This window comes from Podarcis muralis, chromosome 7 (assembly GCF_964188315.1).
Source record: "Podarcis muralis chromosome 7, rPodMur119.hap1.1, whole genome shotgun sequence".
Classification (NCBI taxonomy): domain Eukaryota; kingdom Metazoa; phylum Chordata; class Lepidosauria; order Squamata; family Lacertidae; genus Podarcis; species Podarcis muralis.
In genome coordinates, this window is record NC_135661.1 from 60596856 (window position 1) to 60615527 (window position 18672).

At 44.1% G+C, this 18672-nt stretch overlaps 1 protein-coding gene across 6 annotated transcripts in view; it reads left to right on the forward strand.

The window, feature by feature from the left end:
* Positions 1-16527, forward strand: part of COL16A1 (collagen type XVI alpha 1 chain) — a 138387-nt gene extending 121860 nt beyond the window's left edge. For all 6 annotated transcript variants that reach the window (XM_077931924.1, XM_077931920.1, XM_077931921.1 and 3 more), the window contains 15 exons: positions 2438-2509; positions 3416-3469; positions 3887-3931; positions 4490-4534; positions 5518-5571; positions 6315-6368; positions 7878-7928; positions 8806-8895; positions 9189-9224; positions 9384-9428; positions 9514-9702; positions 10549-10615; positions 13061-13237; positions 13625-13702; positions 14839-16527. In XM_077931924.1, the coding sequence (XP_077788050.1) occupies positions 2438-2509; positions 3416-3469; positions 3887-3931; positions 4490-4534; positions 5518-5571; positions 6315-6368; positions 7878-7928; positions 8806-8895; positions 9189-9224; positions 9384-9428; positions 9514-9702; positions 10549-10615; positions 13061-13237; positions 13625-13702; positions 14839-15041 (1260 nt within the window). In that variant the 3' untranslated portion in view covers positions 15042-16527. The remainder of the gene's footprint in view (positions 1-2437; positions 2510-3415; positions 3470-3886; positions 3932-4489; positions 4535-5517; positions 5572-6314; positions 6369-7877; positions 7929-8805; positions 8896-9188; positions 9225-9383; positions 9429-9513; positions 9703-10548; positions 10616-13060; positions 13238-13624; positions 13703-14838) is intronic.
* Positions 16528-18672: the final 2145 nt, after the last annotated feature.

The following is an 18672-nucleotide window of genomic DNA, read 5'->3' on the forward strand; positions in this document are numbered from 1 at the left end:
TACAACCTGAGTCTATAATAGAGGGGTTCACAGCATCAACACCACAAGTAGGGTCTTGCCTCTCCCACAGCTGCAGCCTTGGATTCAAGCAAAAATCAGGCATGATTCTGACTCTCTGTCTTCCCAGCCTGCTGCTTCCAGTTTCTAGCCTTTAGCTCACGTAACTCTTAACTCTGGCATTTGTCTTTCTAACTGCCAGCCGCTTCCTTTGTTACCTTAACGTTCCATACTTAGCCTGGTTATTCCAGGAATTGAATCCCTGCCAGATCCAGGAATTAAAAGGGTTCCGTCATACATAATATTGAAAGGATGGAAGGAATGAGTCTCACTTTTCCTGTTAATGGCAGGGAATGGGGAAGGACTAGCCAGTATCAGTTCTTCACCCGTGTCCCCTGCCCATTGCTCATAGGCATCTGTGTCCCCCTTTCTGACCAACCTCCTTCCCTTCCCTTCCCTGCTGCTTCTTTCCCTTCTCACCTTAAAGACTCACCTTGTAGCAAGAATGGGGAAAGCAGCGGCAAGAGAAAGGTCTTTCTCTCTGCTTCCCTCCCCTCCAGTTAGAGCATTGCCAACACCAGCCTCCCACATGGAAGGCAGCTTTTGGGAAACATTGCCCTCCAGGCATCCCTGGAGAACTGTACCTCCAATGTTTGCTGTATCCAGGGACAGTGTAGTTGCAACGTTTTAGGAGTCCCAATAGTGGGAGGGAGAAATGGAGACGTTTTCTGCATTCCTTCACTCCCAGACAAATGTAGGAGAAGGGAAGGAGAGCAGAGGGAATCTGGGGGCTCATAGGGATGGGGCAAATTGCAGGAGGGCTAAGAAAGCGATTCAGCTCATCCATTCACTATTTATAACCTTTCCTCGCAAGCATTGGAAAATGCTTTAGTTTTATTTCCCCCCACTGGACAGTAGGAGAAATCACTGAAAGCAAGTAGAAATTGGGGTGAGCCAAGAGGTCGTCATCCATCACTACCTGGGAGTGTGATGTTCCTTCATATGACAAGACAGCCTTTGTGGTTAGAGGGTGACCTGCTGAACCAGGAAGGGGCAGGTTTAGTTGCTTTTCTCAGTCAGTCGCTGTGGGCAAGTCACAGAGTCGTTCCAATGAGAATTGTCTTCAGACCTTACCCTCTACCCATGTTTGTTGACAAAACACTATCCGGGAAGAAGGGGTCATTTGTGCTACATCTTTCAGGAAAGCTCTCTAGCAGCACCAATGATAACTCTAAGGAGAAAATAGCTGTTGAGTTGCCCAGGGAAAGAGATGGGGCTGGGAGGGGAGAGAAGTGTAGTCAAAAGGAGCAGATCACCCCTGCTTCCTGGCCTCTGCTGACACCTGCAGCTCATTGCTAGGATAGCACCTGGGGAAAAATTGAATCAATGATTCAAGTCTTGGAGTCATAGAATGTAGGGTTAGAACTGGAAGGGACCACAAGGGTCATCTGTTCTAACCCTCGGCAATGCAGGAATCTTTTGCTCATCGTGGGGCTCGGATCCACCTGAGATTAAGAGTCTCGTGCTCTACTGACTGAGCTATCCCAGCAGTTACTGGAGAGTAAGCCTTTTGCTCACTTACCTGTTCCTTCCCGCTTTTTCCAGGCACAGATGGGGTTTTGCTTTTGAGTTTTGCCCAATAGATTTCCTTGTGATAACCCGCTCTATAGCACTCAATAGGAGCAAACGTCAATTTGGGTTTTCTGTGGATTGGTGTTTGTGCCGAGTGCTAAAAAGCAGGTTTTTGCGGGGTCCAGGTCCAGGCAAAAAAAACAACAACGGCGCTCAAACACATATCTCTAAAGTGTGAACACTGCTTGGAGAGAGTGGAGGAAAGGTGAATAAGCCCTCTAGAGTTTAAGGGAGGTGGATATTGGCTGAAATGTGTAGCTTGAAACTGGTATAGAAAGAATGGCTGCCTGAAACCTCTTGTTCAGGTAAGACACAGCTGCTGGGGGGGTGGCAAGGTGAGCTCAAGCAGGTCTTGGCTTCTGGGCACTTCTGCAATCCTCTGGCACCGATTTGTGGGAACACCTGTGAATCATTTGCTGCAATACACCCCATATACCAGCCTTTGCCAACCTAGCACCCTCCAGATGGTTTGTATGGCAACTACCATGCTGTGCTGAGGGGAGCTGGAGTCTAACAACATCGGGATGGTACCAGAAAGCCTTTAGCACTGACAGCTGTGCTTCATATGCCCACCAGGTATCAGCTGTCATGCCCAGGTGGTCTCCACATGCTCTTTCAATCTCCCCCGATCCAAATTATCTCCCCACCCCCTTGAATTCCCCAAGGAAAAGATAGTTAACAGGAGGAAGGCAAAGGAATCGCGAGTGCATCTGTCACGCCCAGCTCCCTTTTGCCTCTATATTGGTTTCTTCTCCATGCACGGCAGTCATAGCAATGTAATCATTTGGTGTTGTGTGGGTTTTTACAGGGTAGCGATGGGATGCGTGGCTCTCCTGGCATGGCGGGCCCACCAGGGCCTCCAGGACCCCCTGGAATACAAGTAAGTATGCTGGTCGCTCAGCAGTTTACAGATCCTGAACATGGATATGAGACAACTAGGCTAGATTAGCCATGATACTAAGTACTCTGCAAGGGAAAAAGACGCAGCTCCACAATGAAGCCTCTGTTATGGTAGTTATTTAGGTGATGCAAGCCAACCCCATCCTGCACTTTAATTTTCCTAAACTCTCTGAAGATTCTCTGCTGCTCATGACTGGAGTGTGCTTTTCTGGGCAGTTGTGATGCTTCTTGGCTCACATGCACCTGTGACGGATGGAGTAATGGATGATTCTAACAAGGAGACTTAATTTTTCCCGTGACACTTCAGACCCTTTTATGGCACACCAATATGCCCTAACATGGTAGTAATCACTGGGTCACTTAAATAATAGCTCAGTTCAGACGTCACAATAAACCATTCTGCTAGCCATTAGAATCCAAGCCATAGTTTGTTCTGCCAATATTCAGCAAGCAAACCATGGTTTAGAGCTTCTTGTCAGCTTTCATTTTCCACCCTCAGCTTTGTAGGTTGATAAATTCACTCCTATATCCATGGTGCAACTGCCTCAGAAGCTGGAATGATAGCTGTAACTATGATTTGTTGATTCTGGCATTGCACCAAACAAAATTTGCCACAAACCATAGTTTGCAAGCTAGTTTCAGCCCATTGTTTCTCACTTGGCTTGAAAACTATGCATTGTCAGCTCAAACATTACCCCAAAACACAGTTAAGCTTCCTTAGTCGCCATTCAGTGTAACATCTGAAGTGAAACTGAGCCAATGTCTGTGAAGCCCATGTGCATGCTTATAATGCAATATATAAATATAAACTGTTGGCCATGTAATCTTGGTTATCTACATGACAGTGCAAGGAATGAATGCATCTATAACCTGAGTTTATTTCTAGGGTCCACCTGGTTTGGAAGGACTAGATGGGAAGGACGGAAAGCCAGGGCTACGGGTAAGGATGCGAATCCCGCTAGATGGTGGCAACGTCTTCACCTACAACTTATTTTGGCCTTTAACACACCCACACACCCACACACCCACACACCATCAATTATATTGTGTCTCAGAATTATTGGTGAGCTCACCTCTGCCTCTGATCTGACCTTACCCCATTGGGCATTGGTTGCTTGGGGCTTCAGCACCGTGAGACCAAAAAAGAGATGAAAAGCATAGCATTCTGCTTGACTCCAGGACTGCATCTGGGACAGCAGTCTAAACCCCTCTAGTGGGGCTGGAGGAGTGACGGCTGCTTCCTTTGCATGATGTGTAAGAAACTTTATGCTTCTGATAGTGTTAAGCCTCCCGGTAAAACCCCCAGGTTTGCACAAGCATCTGCCCTTTGGTGGTACTAACTTGTTGTTTTCTCTAGGGCGACCCAGGACCTGCAGGACCTCCAGGAAGGATGGGACCTCCAGTAAGTTGCAGATCATCTTATGACCATGTTGGACCTATGGAAAGTAGGGAACCTTAATCCCACTGCTTTCCCCTTCAGGGCAGCCTCTTTTCCCACTGAAAGAAGCTGGTAGGACAATGCCCTTTAAGTAATCTGCAGCTGCTGTACTTTCAGCTTGAAATGCAGACATTAGCAGGTGGCAGTACCATTTATCTACATACTGTGCAAAGCTTCACTGGCCAATTTCTGGAGGTCAGGGTGTTGTTGTTAAAGGTGCAAGAGCAAGCTGGGATGGGTGTGCGTTATGTTCTGGTCCATTGGCAACTATAAAAAGGGGGGATGGATCCACAGCTGCGGGCCTAGAGCTTAATTGCTCAGCAACTATGAGAGTTACTCTAACACAGCCTTTGCTAACATGGTGCCCTCCAGATGTTTTGGGCTACAGTTCCCATCAGCCCTAGCCAGTGCTGGCAGGGGCCAATGGGAATTGTAGTCCAAAGTATCTAGAAGGCACCAGGTTGGCCAAGGCTGCTCTAGCACCTTAAATGAAAACTCTAATTTCTTCTTTTCTCCTTCTAGGGCTTCAAAGGGAAAACAGGTCACCCCGGTCTTCCAGGACAAAAGGTCAGTGACTGCAAGCATCATTAAGTGATAGGTGCTTTTGAGGAGGGAGCAAAATTAAAATAAATCGATGCTATCTGTAAGATGGGCCCAGTAAGGAATATGGAGACAATTCCATATAGAAGTGTAAAAGAAGGAATGCTCATCAGACAGGGCCTGCCCAAGACAATTTGGCACCTGAAACAAAGCATAAAATGGCACCCTCTCCATGCAAGGACAGAAGGGGTAAGTAAGGTTCTACATCAGGAACAAGGGGGGGGGGATAAAGATCTACATTGCTATCTGCTGCCCCTGTGGATCCTGCTGCCTGATAAAGTCATCTTACCTTGCCTGGTGGGTGAGCTGGCCCTGATCATAGAACATGGTTGTGGGTTAAGAATTCAGTTTCCTGGAACTTCAGCTTTCATTTAAAAACAAAACTGCAAGTTTCATGTTATGGTAGCAGCAGTAGGCACTAGAAGACTGGCTAAATAGGATCTCCTGTCCTCAAGGAGCCAGGACTTTAGAGGGAGCCCTGCATGCCTTCTTTCTTCCCACCCTTGATAATTAGCAGAATAAATCATGAAAATTGCAGGGAGGGGGTGAAACTTAGTAATGTAAAGTAAAGCATGCAAATGTACTTGTTTGATCTGTGCAGGCCACAGGATTCTTCTTGCAGAATTTGGGTGACCTATTTTTTCCTAGTACAGAGTAGTCAAACATCAAAGGTGTTCTGAAGCAACAGGCTACGAAATATTTGGGGCAATAGCCCTCCAGTGTTCTGCAGCAGAGTCCCTGCTTTGCATGTAGAAGATTGCAGATACAACCTGCAACTTCTTCAATTGAAACACCAGTCACGCTAGTGCATTGAGAGGCATGCACAGCAATCATAGCAAGCCCATCCTCCTATGGATCTATGTTGTTGGGGTCCCCAGGACCAGACAGTGTCAGCTTTTTGTGGAATATCCCATATAAACATGATGAACCATGCATATATTACTTCTTAGGGTGACTGTGGCGCTGCAGGGCCACCTGGGAATCCTGGCCGGACTGGAGCTGAGGTGAGTTATCAGCACGCCACCAGAAGTGTGTTGTTTTTACAGGTCAATGCTCTGGGCACACAGCACAAGACTTGTACTCTTTTATTTTGGATTCACAGACTGATGGAGTTAGCCACTAAATCCAGCCCACAGCTCTGATGCACAATGGGCTGTTCTGTCCCTGTAACACTCATGCTATGCCCCATTGCAGCCTCAGCTGCATGTGTATATAACCATCACTTTCCTGGGTCAGGAACTTAAGGCGAGGTCATGCAGGTGAAGCCTGGGGCTTTGCAGACAGCAATTCACAATGATAAACAGGCTGGGATTGGCAAGATTGCTAAGGGAGCAGGGCCAAACTAAAATATGGGCATAGTTCCTATCCTCATACTGTGCAAACCTCTTATTTCTCTGATGTAAGGGAGTGGCAGCCATTCCCCCAATGGGGAAAAAGAACTTGGGGACCTTGTTGCTATGGGGATGTTCATTTGCCAGCTCCTCCCTGAATACCTTGTGACATGCAGAGCAGCCTGCAGTGCAAGCTAGAGCAGATGCTTCACAGAAGGGTAGCTTGCAAGAGTGAAAAAATCAGAGTCATTGGCCAATCTGACCTGGGTATAAGAATGTATATACAACATGTGCTTAAAGCCTACTATATGAGAAATCTGAAGATGAGTCATTAGTCTCCACTGAATAGAGTCACGTGTCTGCACTGAATTTCCATGTTATCCTTCAGCTTTCTCTCTCTCTCTCTTTTCCTTCAGGGAGAGCCAGGCCCTATGGGACCTCAAGGCAGACCAGGTCCTCCCGGCCACCTTGTAAGTCAAAATACTTAATTCTCAGCCTTTGCATGATTGTTATTGGGGCTCAGGCTGGGTCTGAGTCACCTGCTAAAATCAGTTCCTGCTTTCCAGAAGGTCCATGATGTGTTGATTCATGTAAAACATTATGCAAAAGACCATGCAGCTAGTTAATTTTTCAGTTTGGGTCCTTTCTCACTTTTTAGGATTCCTTAAAAAAACCAGTAGAACAATCTGCAGCTGTGCTTTCTGCACAAGCTAATGTGGAAAATAAAAACAGGACCCCTCCCCATAAGAATAGTAGTTGCACTTAGGAAGTCTTGTGAATAATCAGAATAATATATTGTAGTTGTATATTCTTACCCCAATGCAGAAGAAGTTAGACATTTCTAAGTCACATTGAAAATGTCTTGGTTCCAGGTACATCTCACCCACGCTTCTCTTTGCCCTGCCACTTTCCACCAGGAAAACTTACAGTTTAGCGCTGAATCAGAGCAAATGGCAGTCGGGTTTTTAGCAGATTGCTATTCATACCAATTTATCACTAAAGAGGAGGCTTTTATTTCATCCATTTTTCAGTGGGACTTAGCTGGATCAGGGCCTCTGAGATTTCTGCATGTCAAGTTTGGACAGTGAAAATTTGCTAGAAAGTTGGATCTTGGAAAGCCAAATGCAAATCCCATCTTGACTTTGAGTTCATTGCATAGCCTTGGCCAACTTTTGGCTCCAGCATGGATAGATCTTACAGGGTTGTTGGACAGCTGAATGTACTGGAGGCTGTGAAGCTCTTTGGTAGTTTAGAAGTGCTCTCTAAGTGGGATAGAAAACCACACACAAAATTGAATCACCTTTAGGACCAAACTCGATTTGGGAGGTAGCCATGTTCGTTTCTTCACATGACTGCAACACTCACATATAGAGCAGGGGTGATCTGTACATAAAGCAAAAGGGAGCCAAATCCTGCCTTGCCTTATACACAGTTGCTTTGGGTGCTCTTCTCCCCAAACTGACTCCAATACCACAAGTGAGAAAAGGTGAAAAGTGGGTAGTGGAGCACAGGGATGAAAGACAAGAGGAGAGCTTGGCTCCCTTCACCCATGTGCCCCATTTGATATAAATAAAGAGCCATCTTCTCCCATGTGAGTGAGACAGACCTGTGAACAGCAAGCATCATCTGGTCCAGAGTCAGTGAGTGATGTGAGTGAATGAAAAAATGTAGCTTTGCAAAAGTGCAATAAAAGAGCACTTAGAATCTCAGCTCTGTTGTTGTTTTAAAATTTTACTGCTGACATAATTATTCTACTCTGCTTTATAGTTGGTTTTGGACGCATTTTTAATTTGGATTTTAGGTAGCATTTTCTGAGCTGCCTGTAGGTCTTTTTATGAACCAAAAGGCAGGGGTAAAGCACTAATAAATTCCTAAATAAAAAAAACCCCTAGTGTGCTTTTCCCCATCAGTTTTCTGTCTGTACTGCATTCCCCGGTTAATCCTGTTATTAAACATGCTGTGTTTCTCTGCCTCTTCAGGGTCCCCCTGGAAGCCCTGGCCAGCCAGGCCCAGCAGGACTTTCTGGAGTTGTGAGTATCATTCCTGCTACTGTTGGCTCCCTGTTGGCAGCTGCTGCTAGAGAAATGGTCAGCTTCCTTTTCACATAAATAAGCAGCCAATACCATAATGCCACTATAGAAAGCTATGGTGCAGCAACACTTAGCATACCATGTGCAGTTTGGTCATCATATCTGAAAAATAATATTGCACAGCTGGAAAGAGGCAACCAAAATGATACTTAAACGGAAAGGGTACAGTGTTTGGCGGTTTTAGTTTAGAAAAAAGGCAACATCACTGAGGAGTATAGAATTATGGAAAAAGTTGGTAGAGAGATGTTTTTCTCCCTCTCTCATAATACTAGAACCCAGGGTCACCCTACGAAGCTGAACGTTGGAAGATTGAGGACACACAAAAGGATGGACTTGTTCACGCAGTGTATAGTTGAATTATAATGAACTGGCTACCACCAGATGTTGTGATGGCCACCAAATTGGATTACTTTAAAGGGGGGGTGTAGAATGGAGGAAGGTAATATGCCTATGTACCACTATGTACCTCTGACTACCAGTTGCTAGGGAACAAAAAGGGAGATAAACTACAGTGAAACTGCATGTTGGAGGTTTTGTGAGAGAAGTTCCATATATACAAAATCTACTGAGAGTCAGCCCACAGTGCTCTGAACACAGCCTTGGGGGAGAGTCCTTATTCCAGAGTTGACTGTTGCACCCCATTAGCTATACACTACAAAGGCCTACATCAGGGTAGACATATTGATGCTCTCCAACTCCCATCACCCCTGACCATTGGCCATGGTGTCTGGGACTGATTTGGAGCCCAACAACATCTTCTTTCCTGCATCTTAGCTGCTTCTAGCAGTATCTAATGCCTAAAACCTTCTCTCCCCAGGGGCTGAAGGGTGAGAGGGGATCGCCTGGGGAAAGAGGTCTCAGTGGGATTCCAGGCCAGCCAGGCCCACCGGGTCACCCAGGCCCACCGGTAAGTGTGGCGGGTTGGAATTGGAATGCCCCAAGATCAGTCTGCTGAAAAACTGTGCGGCCAATCTTTGGTTTGCATTTTAAGGGCCAGCATGGTCCAGTTCGTAGAATGTTGGGTTTGAATTCGGGGATGCACGTTCAAATCCCAGCATAGCCATGTAGCGCATTTGGTGATGCACAAAGCTCATATGAGAAGAATATGAGATCGTTACAAACCATGATTTATAGGCCTAGATTCAAAATGAAAAGAAAATAACCTTTTGCTTCTGCCCCCCCCCCCCCGTTGATTCCTAGGGCGAGTCAGGCTCAGACGGACAAGTGGGCAAAGAGGTATGGTAATTGTGGTCTCTGCAGTCTTCTTGAAGACCTTCCCTCTTTGGCAGGTGGGGGGAGCAGTGCCAGAAGAAGCCTGCCCTGAGCATGTCTATGGGGCAAAGCATGGTGAGTCTTTATCTCCATGGTTATTGCTTCCCTTTTCCTTCTTACTAGGGTGCAGCAGGAAAACCAGGCCCTCCTGGACCCTCTGGACCAAAGGTAAATGTGGTGGCTGAGATCTTAGTATTAGTCTCCAATCCCGTGAAAATGCCTCATGGACGTCTTGCCATCTTTTTTCTTCCAGGGTGAACCGGGGTCTGTAGGAGAGAGAGGACACCCTGGTGAGAAAGGCAGAGCTGGGATGCCAGGAGGGCCAGGAAAGAGTGGCGAGATGGGTCCTATTGGTCCACGCGGCCCCTCTGGGGAGAGAGGGCAGCCTGGTCCTCCCGGTCCCTCAGGAAGTCCAGGGAACCCAGGATTGCCTGGGACCATGGTAAGAGATGGGGAGTGTGTGGCTACTGTTTGAGGGGTGCAATGGGAGACTAGAATGCCAGGCAAGGTTTCCGAGCAAGGCTTGGTGCTGTCAGCAGGTGAAGTGTTTGGCTATAGGCCTTCTTGTATACTGTGACCAACTTTAATAAAAAGAGACATAACTGATTAATTACAATGCAATACAAAACCAGATGCTGTACATACAGCAGAAGTCCCAAATCCAGCCCCATACTAAGGTTTGCTTCTGATTAATGCAATATAGAGGGGGAAGACCTCACTCAGCCATGACGCTTGCTCAGTACTTATGTCACTACTTTCAACCTAGTTCAACTTAAAGAGTTGCTGTGGAATGAAAAAGCTGCTCTGAGCTCCTTAAACAGAAGGGGGCAAATGCAAAAAGGGAAAACAAATCAGAAGTATAAAATTCTGCCTAATACTATGTGCGTTGAGAGCAGGTCAAACCCAGGGCCTGTGACTCAGAAGTCACCTTACTAAATTTCTTAGAGTGTTGGCTGGGGCTAATGGGAGTTGTAGTCCAAAACATCTGGAAGGCACTGGATTGGTGAAGGCTTTATGACCCACCTGCTTTGACAGCAAATGAGTGACAGCTAAGGGACATGTATCCAATGGAATGGGTTGCCTGAAAAAGGTGCAGAGTAAGGGGAAGAAACTATTAATGCTGAAAATTGCTTAGGATATGCCATGGGAAGGTTCTTGGCACAGGCTATTTAGAGGACTACAAAAGTAACAGATTCTGCAGGATTAGCGTTTTCTCTGCCGGTGTATCTCTTTGCTGCTAGGACAGAGAATGACTTCTGCCTTTTCTCCTCCTCATTTTTCTTGCTAGGCGGATGCCATCAATTATGATGAAATCCGGAGATTCATCAGACAAGAACTGAACAAAATGTTTGATGGTTAGTAGCAAACATTGCTGGGGTGGTGGTGGCAGCAGCCATATTGAGTGGGGGGGAGAGATGCTGCTTTGACAGAGAGAAGGACCAGAAGAAGGTTGTCTTCGACCGCATTGTGTTTGGGCTTTTTAGAATCTTTACAAGAATGGTGTTTGATAAAGAATGATTTCTTGGCAGAGCTTTGAGGCTCCACCTCTTCCACCTTTGGCTTCTACTTCACAGAAATATCATCTCATGGCTTTGCCATTTGGGACCATTGAGCAGACTGAATAAAGAAAGTTCCTTCTTTATTGGATAAGTTGGACAGATCTTTTAAGCAGTGGCAGCCCTGCCACAAAATGATGTGGCTGCCTTGGTGGTCAGATTTTTGTGGGGTACTGTGAAGAGCAGTAAAGTGAGAGACCTGTGCAGATTCTCTTCATCTCAGCAAGTTATGTGCAGAAGAATATGCTGCTGGATACATTCTTGTACCTGCCCTGATTTTATGAGCTTGTTTCTCATGGCTCCTGAACAAATAACAAGGATTTAAACTTGTGAATGGACAAAAATAAATCCTTGTATACATATAATTTAGCCTACCGTTCCCAGGTTGGGGGAGTGGGAGGTAAAGCCATGGAGGACTGTGACTGAGTAGTAGAGCATCTGCTTTCCATGCAAAGTCCCAAGTTCTGTTAAATCCCTGACATCTCTAGGCAAGCCTGGAAAAGATTCCTATCTGAGAACCTGTAGAGATGCTGCCAGTCAGGGCAAGAAATATTGAGGTACATGGATTAATGATCTGACACAGTTTAAGGTGGCTTACTGTATTTCTTTGTCCCTATGATTGCTTCATGGGAGCCAAAGTAGCTTCCATTAAGAACTTAAAAGACCCACTTAGCCAAGCATCCTTTTCTCCCAGTAGCCAGCCAGCTCTGCCTTTGGGAAGCCTGAGCACAGCACCCTGCCAGCCTGAAGTCCCCAACAAATGGTATTCAGAGACGTACTGCCTCTGACAGTGGTGGCAGAAGACAGTAATTGTAGCTAGCAGCTATTAATAGCCTTATCCTCCGTGGATTCATCATCACGCTTGATATTGTGGATATGTCTTTAAAAGGCTAAAGCTCCTCTCTGCTACTCCTCTCTCAGCATTATATATCATAGTACACATTCTAGAACAGAAGCTTGTTCCATCATTCCCCTAGCTGAGACCCAACCTAGGATTTATTTATTTTTTAGTGGATTTATAAACCACCCTTCAAGGCTCTCAGAGCATTGTACAATTTTAAAATAATAAAACAGATAGGATAAAATTCAATAAAAGGACAATACAAAATCACAGGAGCTGCAGCCATAAAATTCAGTAGTCGGTATAATCCAGCAAAAGTCATAAATACAGAACTTAGATCAGCCATAAAACAGACTGGAATGCCTGAGCAATTTTTTAAAAAGTCTTTTGCTTAGTACCACATATATATAAATAGTATTTTTTGCTATTGTGAACAGCTCTGAGCTTCCCAGAAATGCAACATACACATATTCAATTAATGAATAAAAACCAGTTAAGCAAGCTTCAGTTGCATGGCAGATTTCATATATGGGGTGCCACAAATAAGAAGATCCTCTCCATGGCTACCATCTTTCTATTTCCCATAAGCTACCCAATAGAAGGCCCCTGTTGTCCCTGCCACTAGCTTGGGATGCTAGAAGAATCCACTGGGCTCAAGTTCCAAAAGGAACCCTCCCAGACGAATATGCACATTGGAATGTTGTTTTGTTTTGGAACCCATTCTTCAACAACCAAAAATGTCACCCAATTTTTGCCTTTAAGTTATGGCATGGCCTGAGGACTACCTGAAACCCTTTTCCCTGTAGTGTTTGGTTTTTGGTATAGCATTCAGCTGCTTGGAAAGACTAGACAGCAAAGCAGCTTCCACACAGCTTGCACATGAGGCTGGATAAACCTGTAGGATGATGAATACTGCTTTCAAACTTTATACAGAGGAAAATATGGTTGCCCTCTTGTACCCATGGTAGTGGCCATCTTTTTTTCCATACAATGTCCCAGTGTGGGGAAAAGATGGCCATGGGTACCTGGGACCAGTCACTCCTTTCTCCATACAAAATTCCTGGGACGGCCAGGGGCTTTTGCAGTTCCTTTTTCAAATGGTGCAACAGTGGTGGTTTCTAGCTAAGTGACAGCTGTACAAAAGAAAAAAAAGAAAAAGCTTTTTTAAAAAAAGGTTTTTTCTCTTTTCAAGAGAGTTTTGTGCTGATATTTTCCCAAAATTCTACACATAGATGGGACAGGACAGCCTTTATATTGATTATGTTCAAAACTGATGCAGACTCATTTTTGACTATTCCATCCATCCATCCCTTCCAGCAAGAGCAAACCATCAGTGCCCAGACCAATGGGCCATCTTTACAACAGCAAAGCAAACACTGCACTCTCTTTATCTCCTCCTGCAGAGCGGATGGCATATTACACCTCCCGGATGCAGTTCCCAGTGGAAGTGGCTGCTCAGCCAGGAAGACCAGGGCCCCCTGGTAAAGATGGTATACCTGGACGGCAAGGAGCTCCAGGTCCCCCAGGAATGCCAGGACAGATTGGGAGAGAGGGTCGACAAGGTGTGCCTGGAATGAGAGGTACGCACTTCCATTTCTGTCCCTGATAGTGGCAGGCTCAGAGTGCCTCTTATACCCTGCAGATTCATTTGTTTTGGCTCATTTCAATGACAACCTAAGGATTTGGATTGTGGGATGTTCTAGGTATTCTTGCAGTGAATGATTTATTCCTTCTCCTTGCTAGCAATTACATCTACCAAATTTGGCATGAAACTGACCAGTGTTTAGCTATTGAGAAGACACAACCATTAGCCTTAGCATCAGTATCATAAAAGACCTACGTTAGCAGCAAACTGATGCAATGAGAACAAGGCTCTGTGCTTCTGATACATGGAGACAATTCTGTAGGGGCTGGTGTTGGATCAATCACCTTGCAGCTTCTCTTCCTTTTCCTTTCTCTTGGTGCAGGTGAGCCAGGTGCCAAAGGTGAAAAGGGAGACAAAGGAATTGGAATCATGGGAGAGACTGGCCCTCCAGGTCCTCCAGGTACAGGCCTCTTTCTTTCTTTTTATTATGATTTTATTTATATTTTGACAAAGTAATAATAATAAATAAAATTAAAATGTGTGTACTTCCCCCCCAAGACCATTCCACTGTAACTATCCAACCTCCCAAAAGGAGGTTTGTGATGGTTTGATCCCTTTCTGTTTTAACAGAACAAATTCTACAAATACCTTCCATATCTCCTCAAAATCATTTCTGCTGCATTTTCCCCATCTTACCTTAACAGCACGTTAATTTATCATTAATAGCTATATCTCACACCTCTTTATACCATTCTTCCATTTTATATTCAGTTACCTTGCCCCTTCCACTTCCTAGTTATAATAACTCGTCAATAAATTTGTGAGCAAGTCCTTCATAGCCTGTGAACCTTCTACCCCATCATAAATTGATAATAATGCTACCTCTGGACTTTCGGTCAGCTTTAACCCAGTGATTTCTGTTATCTCCTTAAACACCCTTTGCCAATTGTACATATTTACACCCCCACCACTTGTGAACATAAGTCCCAGGTTCCTGAGGCCTCCTTTTCTTCCTGCACCATAACAGGCATCCTTTTAAAAACAACTTGTTTACTTCATTTGGGTATGTGACGCCGCAACCTCAGAGTCGGTCACGACTGGACCTAATGGTCAGGGGTCTCTTTACCTTTTTTTTATACACACATACATACGCACATCATAAGAGTGAATTAGTTAATACGGAAAGTAAGGGTGAGTTCTTTTTCTGTAACTTTATAGAGATATAAAGGTTGACTCCTCCTTAGAGACTCCTGGCCTTCGTCCTCCTCCATGCTCACTGCCTGTTCACTTGCCCTCCCCAAGCATGCAAGCAATGATGGAGATAAAGCCTCGCCCTCCACTTGTGGTTGTGCAGATTTGACCCAGAGGGAGAGGGCAAGTGACATGGGGAGTAGCTATAGTAATGAGGAGGTGGGCCTCCTCAGAAGGGACTGCAGCTTGCTCAAGCAGTAAGGACTGCGAAGGGGGTGAGGAGGATGTGAGACCTATTCCCAGAAGCTCCTGCCCTTCCAGAAAGTGGAAAGCACAAAACAGTCTACATAAGCCCCAATGGATGAAGCTTATGAAATGGCCCTCTTTCTCATTTCTTCTCTGCAGGGATACAAGGACCACCAGGGTATGGCAAGATTGGTCTTCCAGGACCTATGGGACAGCAGGGCATCCCAGGCATCCCAGGACCCCCAGGGATTACAGGGCCGCCTGGAAAAACAGGTCACTGCAACCCTTCAGATTGCTTCGGCATGATGCCTCTGGAACAGCCAATGTACCAGCCCAAAAACATGAAGGGGCCTTTAGGCTGAAGCACTGACAGGTTTTCTTCCACAAAGGACTCCATTGGGATTCGCCAAAGTTCTGGTCCTTGTGACTAGTCGTGAATGATTATTTTTTCATTGTTGTTAATATTTTGACTATATTTTTTTTCCGCCAGTGGGGTTCAACCGTTCATAATGATATTTTGTTTTGGTTTTGTTTCAAAGACAATGATCCAAGCATGTGTGGCTGTGTGTATGTTTGCCTCAGTATTCTAAAGGGAAGTTGATTTTGTCATCTGTGTTCAGCAAAATACATTTCAAAATAATGCTTCAGTCTTTCCATTGCTGTGGGCAAATAATGGGTAGATTACTTCCACACCTCTTCTGTTCGTTAGGAATGAAATATTAGCCTTTCAACAATATGTGCAGGTGCATATTCCAGCAGGAAATTCCAGTAGCTGTGCAAAAAATGTGGAAGTGCTCCTATTGTTAAGTTCAACAGAACTTGTGTGAATTGGCATCTTTGTCATAAGTTTAGGTTAAAACTTGAAAGAATGTGGAGGGGTGGATATGGAGGGTGGAGTTCTAAAATGGAATTAACATTGAAATTCTGTGTGTGCCTACTCTGTATTAAGCCCCATAAATTGACTGAGACTTGCTCCCAGATGAACATTGGAGCTGAAGAATACTGGACCTTAGTTATTTTGTCTGCAGCAAAAAATGGCAGGCACTCCTGCATCTAAAAATAACTGAAAAATCAGTTCTATGTGACACACACACACACCATTTTGTGTATTATGATGTAATTACATTTTTGTCCAAATGAGCAAAATTCTGGTTTCTTCCATTTCTATTGTACGTAATGTGAAACTTGGCCAGGGGCAAGGGAGAGGGATTATACCTTTTTAATATACTGGAATCAGTGACTTTTCTTTAATGTTACTGGAACATCAGTTGTTTACTTTTCATAAAATATATTTTTCACTCAAAAAAAAAAAAAAAAAAAAGACCAAACAATGCTCATCCAAAGTTAAAGATTTTACTGACTGTTGGAATCTCTGGGCATTACAATTGGGAGATTTTAGAGTCAGATGAGAAACTGCGGTCAAACATCACTTTTGCTCCCCCTTAAAATAAACACACCACACCCCTTCATGGTAACCAGCTCTTTCATGCAATGGCATACTGGGGAAATGTGGATTTTAAAAAAATGCTCAAAAATCCCCCCCCCCCCGTTCCAAAAATCCTCTTGTTCTTATATGCCTTCAGACCTCAAATTACTTTATTTTGGAAATAAGAATTGGCTACCAAGCAAGCTGTTTGTGTTGCTATGTAGCTTCTGTCAGCTATTCCTAGACTTAAAACTAACTAGGTTAGAGTAATTGTGAGCATCTCATTGCAATAGAGGTTTACATGAAATGTGCCCCTTAACGGTCTTGGTAGAGGAGAGTAAGTAGTGGAATCTTTTCTCAGCTGAAGAACCTTTCCTAATGGTTAGCCATTCTATTTAAATAAATGATGCCTTGTTTCCTAATTGGTATTTGGCTCACTTTCATTTCAACCCTTTGGCTCACATGCTGTGTTTAAACCTAGCAGATTACAACACACTTTTATGCCATTCCGTGAACAATGTCCATTTACCAAATGGACTCTGCAGCAGGAAACAGCCAGAGAACGGCAAGAATTCTTGTTTGACAACCTGCTTTGGTCCTTTTGTTAGAAAACAAGGGTTGTGATTAGAAATAATGGTTGCAATTACAAAATCTTGGCTCCAAACATGAAAATATGGTGGTTAAGTAAGGCTACACTAGCTCAGTCACTCAAGGGAGGGTTTTCTCCTGTTCTTTTTTCTGAACAATCTAAAACTTAGTTTGACAATTTACACACAAATCTCTTGTCTCTTTAATTAGAGGGAGACCTCTTTCACCAAATCTAGATGAATCAGAAATCATACTCTGATACTCCAGGATATATGAAATTGCAATAACCTTGTTCTTGAATGAAATGGATTTGTTTCACAATAATTTTGAGGCTAGACTACTGAAATTGCATTGTGTGTGCAAGTATCTTGGACAGTCTGGGAAATCAGCTTCTGCCTTCTGCATAAAAGACAGGATGTTGATCTTCACTCATAAAAGCCTAAAAGTTTTTGCCCCTAAATACTTAAGAAGCTGCCATTATATAGCCCATTGCAAACAGCATAGCCTCTTGAAGTAAGAATCAGCACATTTAACAAATTTAAATCACATCCTCTCCAAAAACTTATAGTAGCTCATGATCTAATGTGTACTATTGGATATTGGACTTGGAGCCACAACTGCAGGATCAGTATTCTTACTGAAACACATAATTGAATTAATATTGCAGTTAAATAAAACAAGATTTTTAAAAAGAGAGATAAAAAATATAATTAACATCAATCTAATTTATAAAATATAGTTATAAATCATAATACAGCTCAATGCATCTTATGCAAAAGGAGGCAATGAGAATAATAGACACTGGGAGCAAATGACATTATACCTTCCGAAAAGCTCATCTGAACAAGAAGGCTTAACGTCAAGAAGACTCACTGGGCAAATGTTCCATAGTTTTGGAGCCACCAAAGAGAAAGCAATGTAACTTTTACTGGTCTTGCATCCAGTGCTTTTTTTCTGAGGGTACTCGAGGGTACACAGTACCAGCACCTCCCCCCAAAAAATGTTAAAACTGTGGCACTTACTATAACAACTTCATGGTGAGTACTGGCACCTTTTTTCTTTTCTTTTTAAAAAAGCACTGCTTACATCACTTAAACATAAAGCTTTGAGCAGGGAATCCATTCAAGATCCTAAAACAAGCAGCAAGGGGTGTGCCTAGGGATTTCTGGTCACCTGAAAGATGCATGAACAGACCCTTGAGACGCCCAAGGACCTTAAATCTTCCTTTGAACCCTTCTCATTTGCCTTGACTGCTTGTCAGCATTGATGTGACCCCATTGCCCACTCCCCAAAGAGCCTGTGCATTAGCATACAAGGGCACCATTATAGCGGACATCTATCTTCTTCCATATGTTACCACGATTGCTCAGAATACAACCCTTAATATACATCTGAGGGCTATTTCTCAATATTAAAATAATAAGCTATTCTGGAACATGATGATTGGGGAGTCAGGTTGGAATTCAGCTTACATGTGCCATGAGAACCATTCCCCACTGCAACCCTGGATCGATGCTGCTGAAGGATAGGCAATTTATTTGTCTGACAGAACTGGCACAGAAATCTGCACACTTTCCAAATACACAGGAAGACAGCTTTAAATTTTATTTTGTTTCATTATTGTACCAGAGTGCCAATGACAGGCGCTCAGAAAGCAGCAGATACAAGATCAGAGCATTTCAGGAAATTGAGTTTCATTTAAAAAGTAAACAAAATAGAAATTTGACATTTATGATGAAGGCTGTCCAGAGAAGGAAAGGAAAGAGAGAAGGGTGAGAAGTGATTCCACCAAGAGCCTTTTAACCATGCATTCAGGTGAATGGCAGTTGAAAGGGGGCAGGACACACATGCCCATGTTTGTTGGGTGCCAGGATTGGATATTCACACTCCCATCCCAAACAGTGGAAAGGTGCAAAGAACTTCGCTCTGTGTAGTAGTGATTCAGGTAGGAGTCATTTTTCCATTGGCAGAGAAGCATG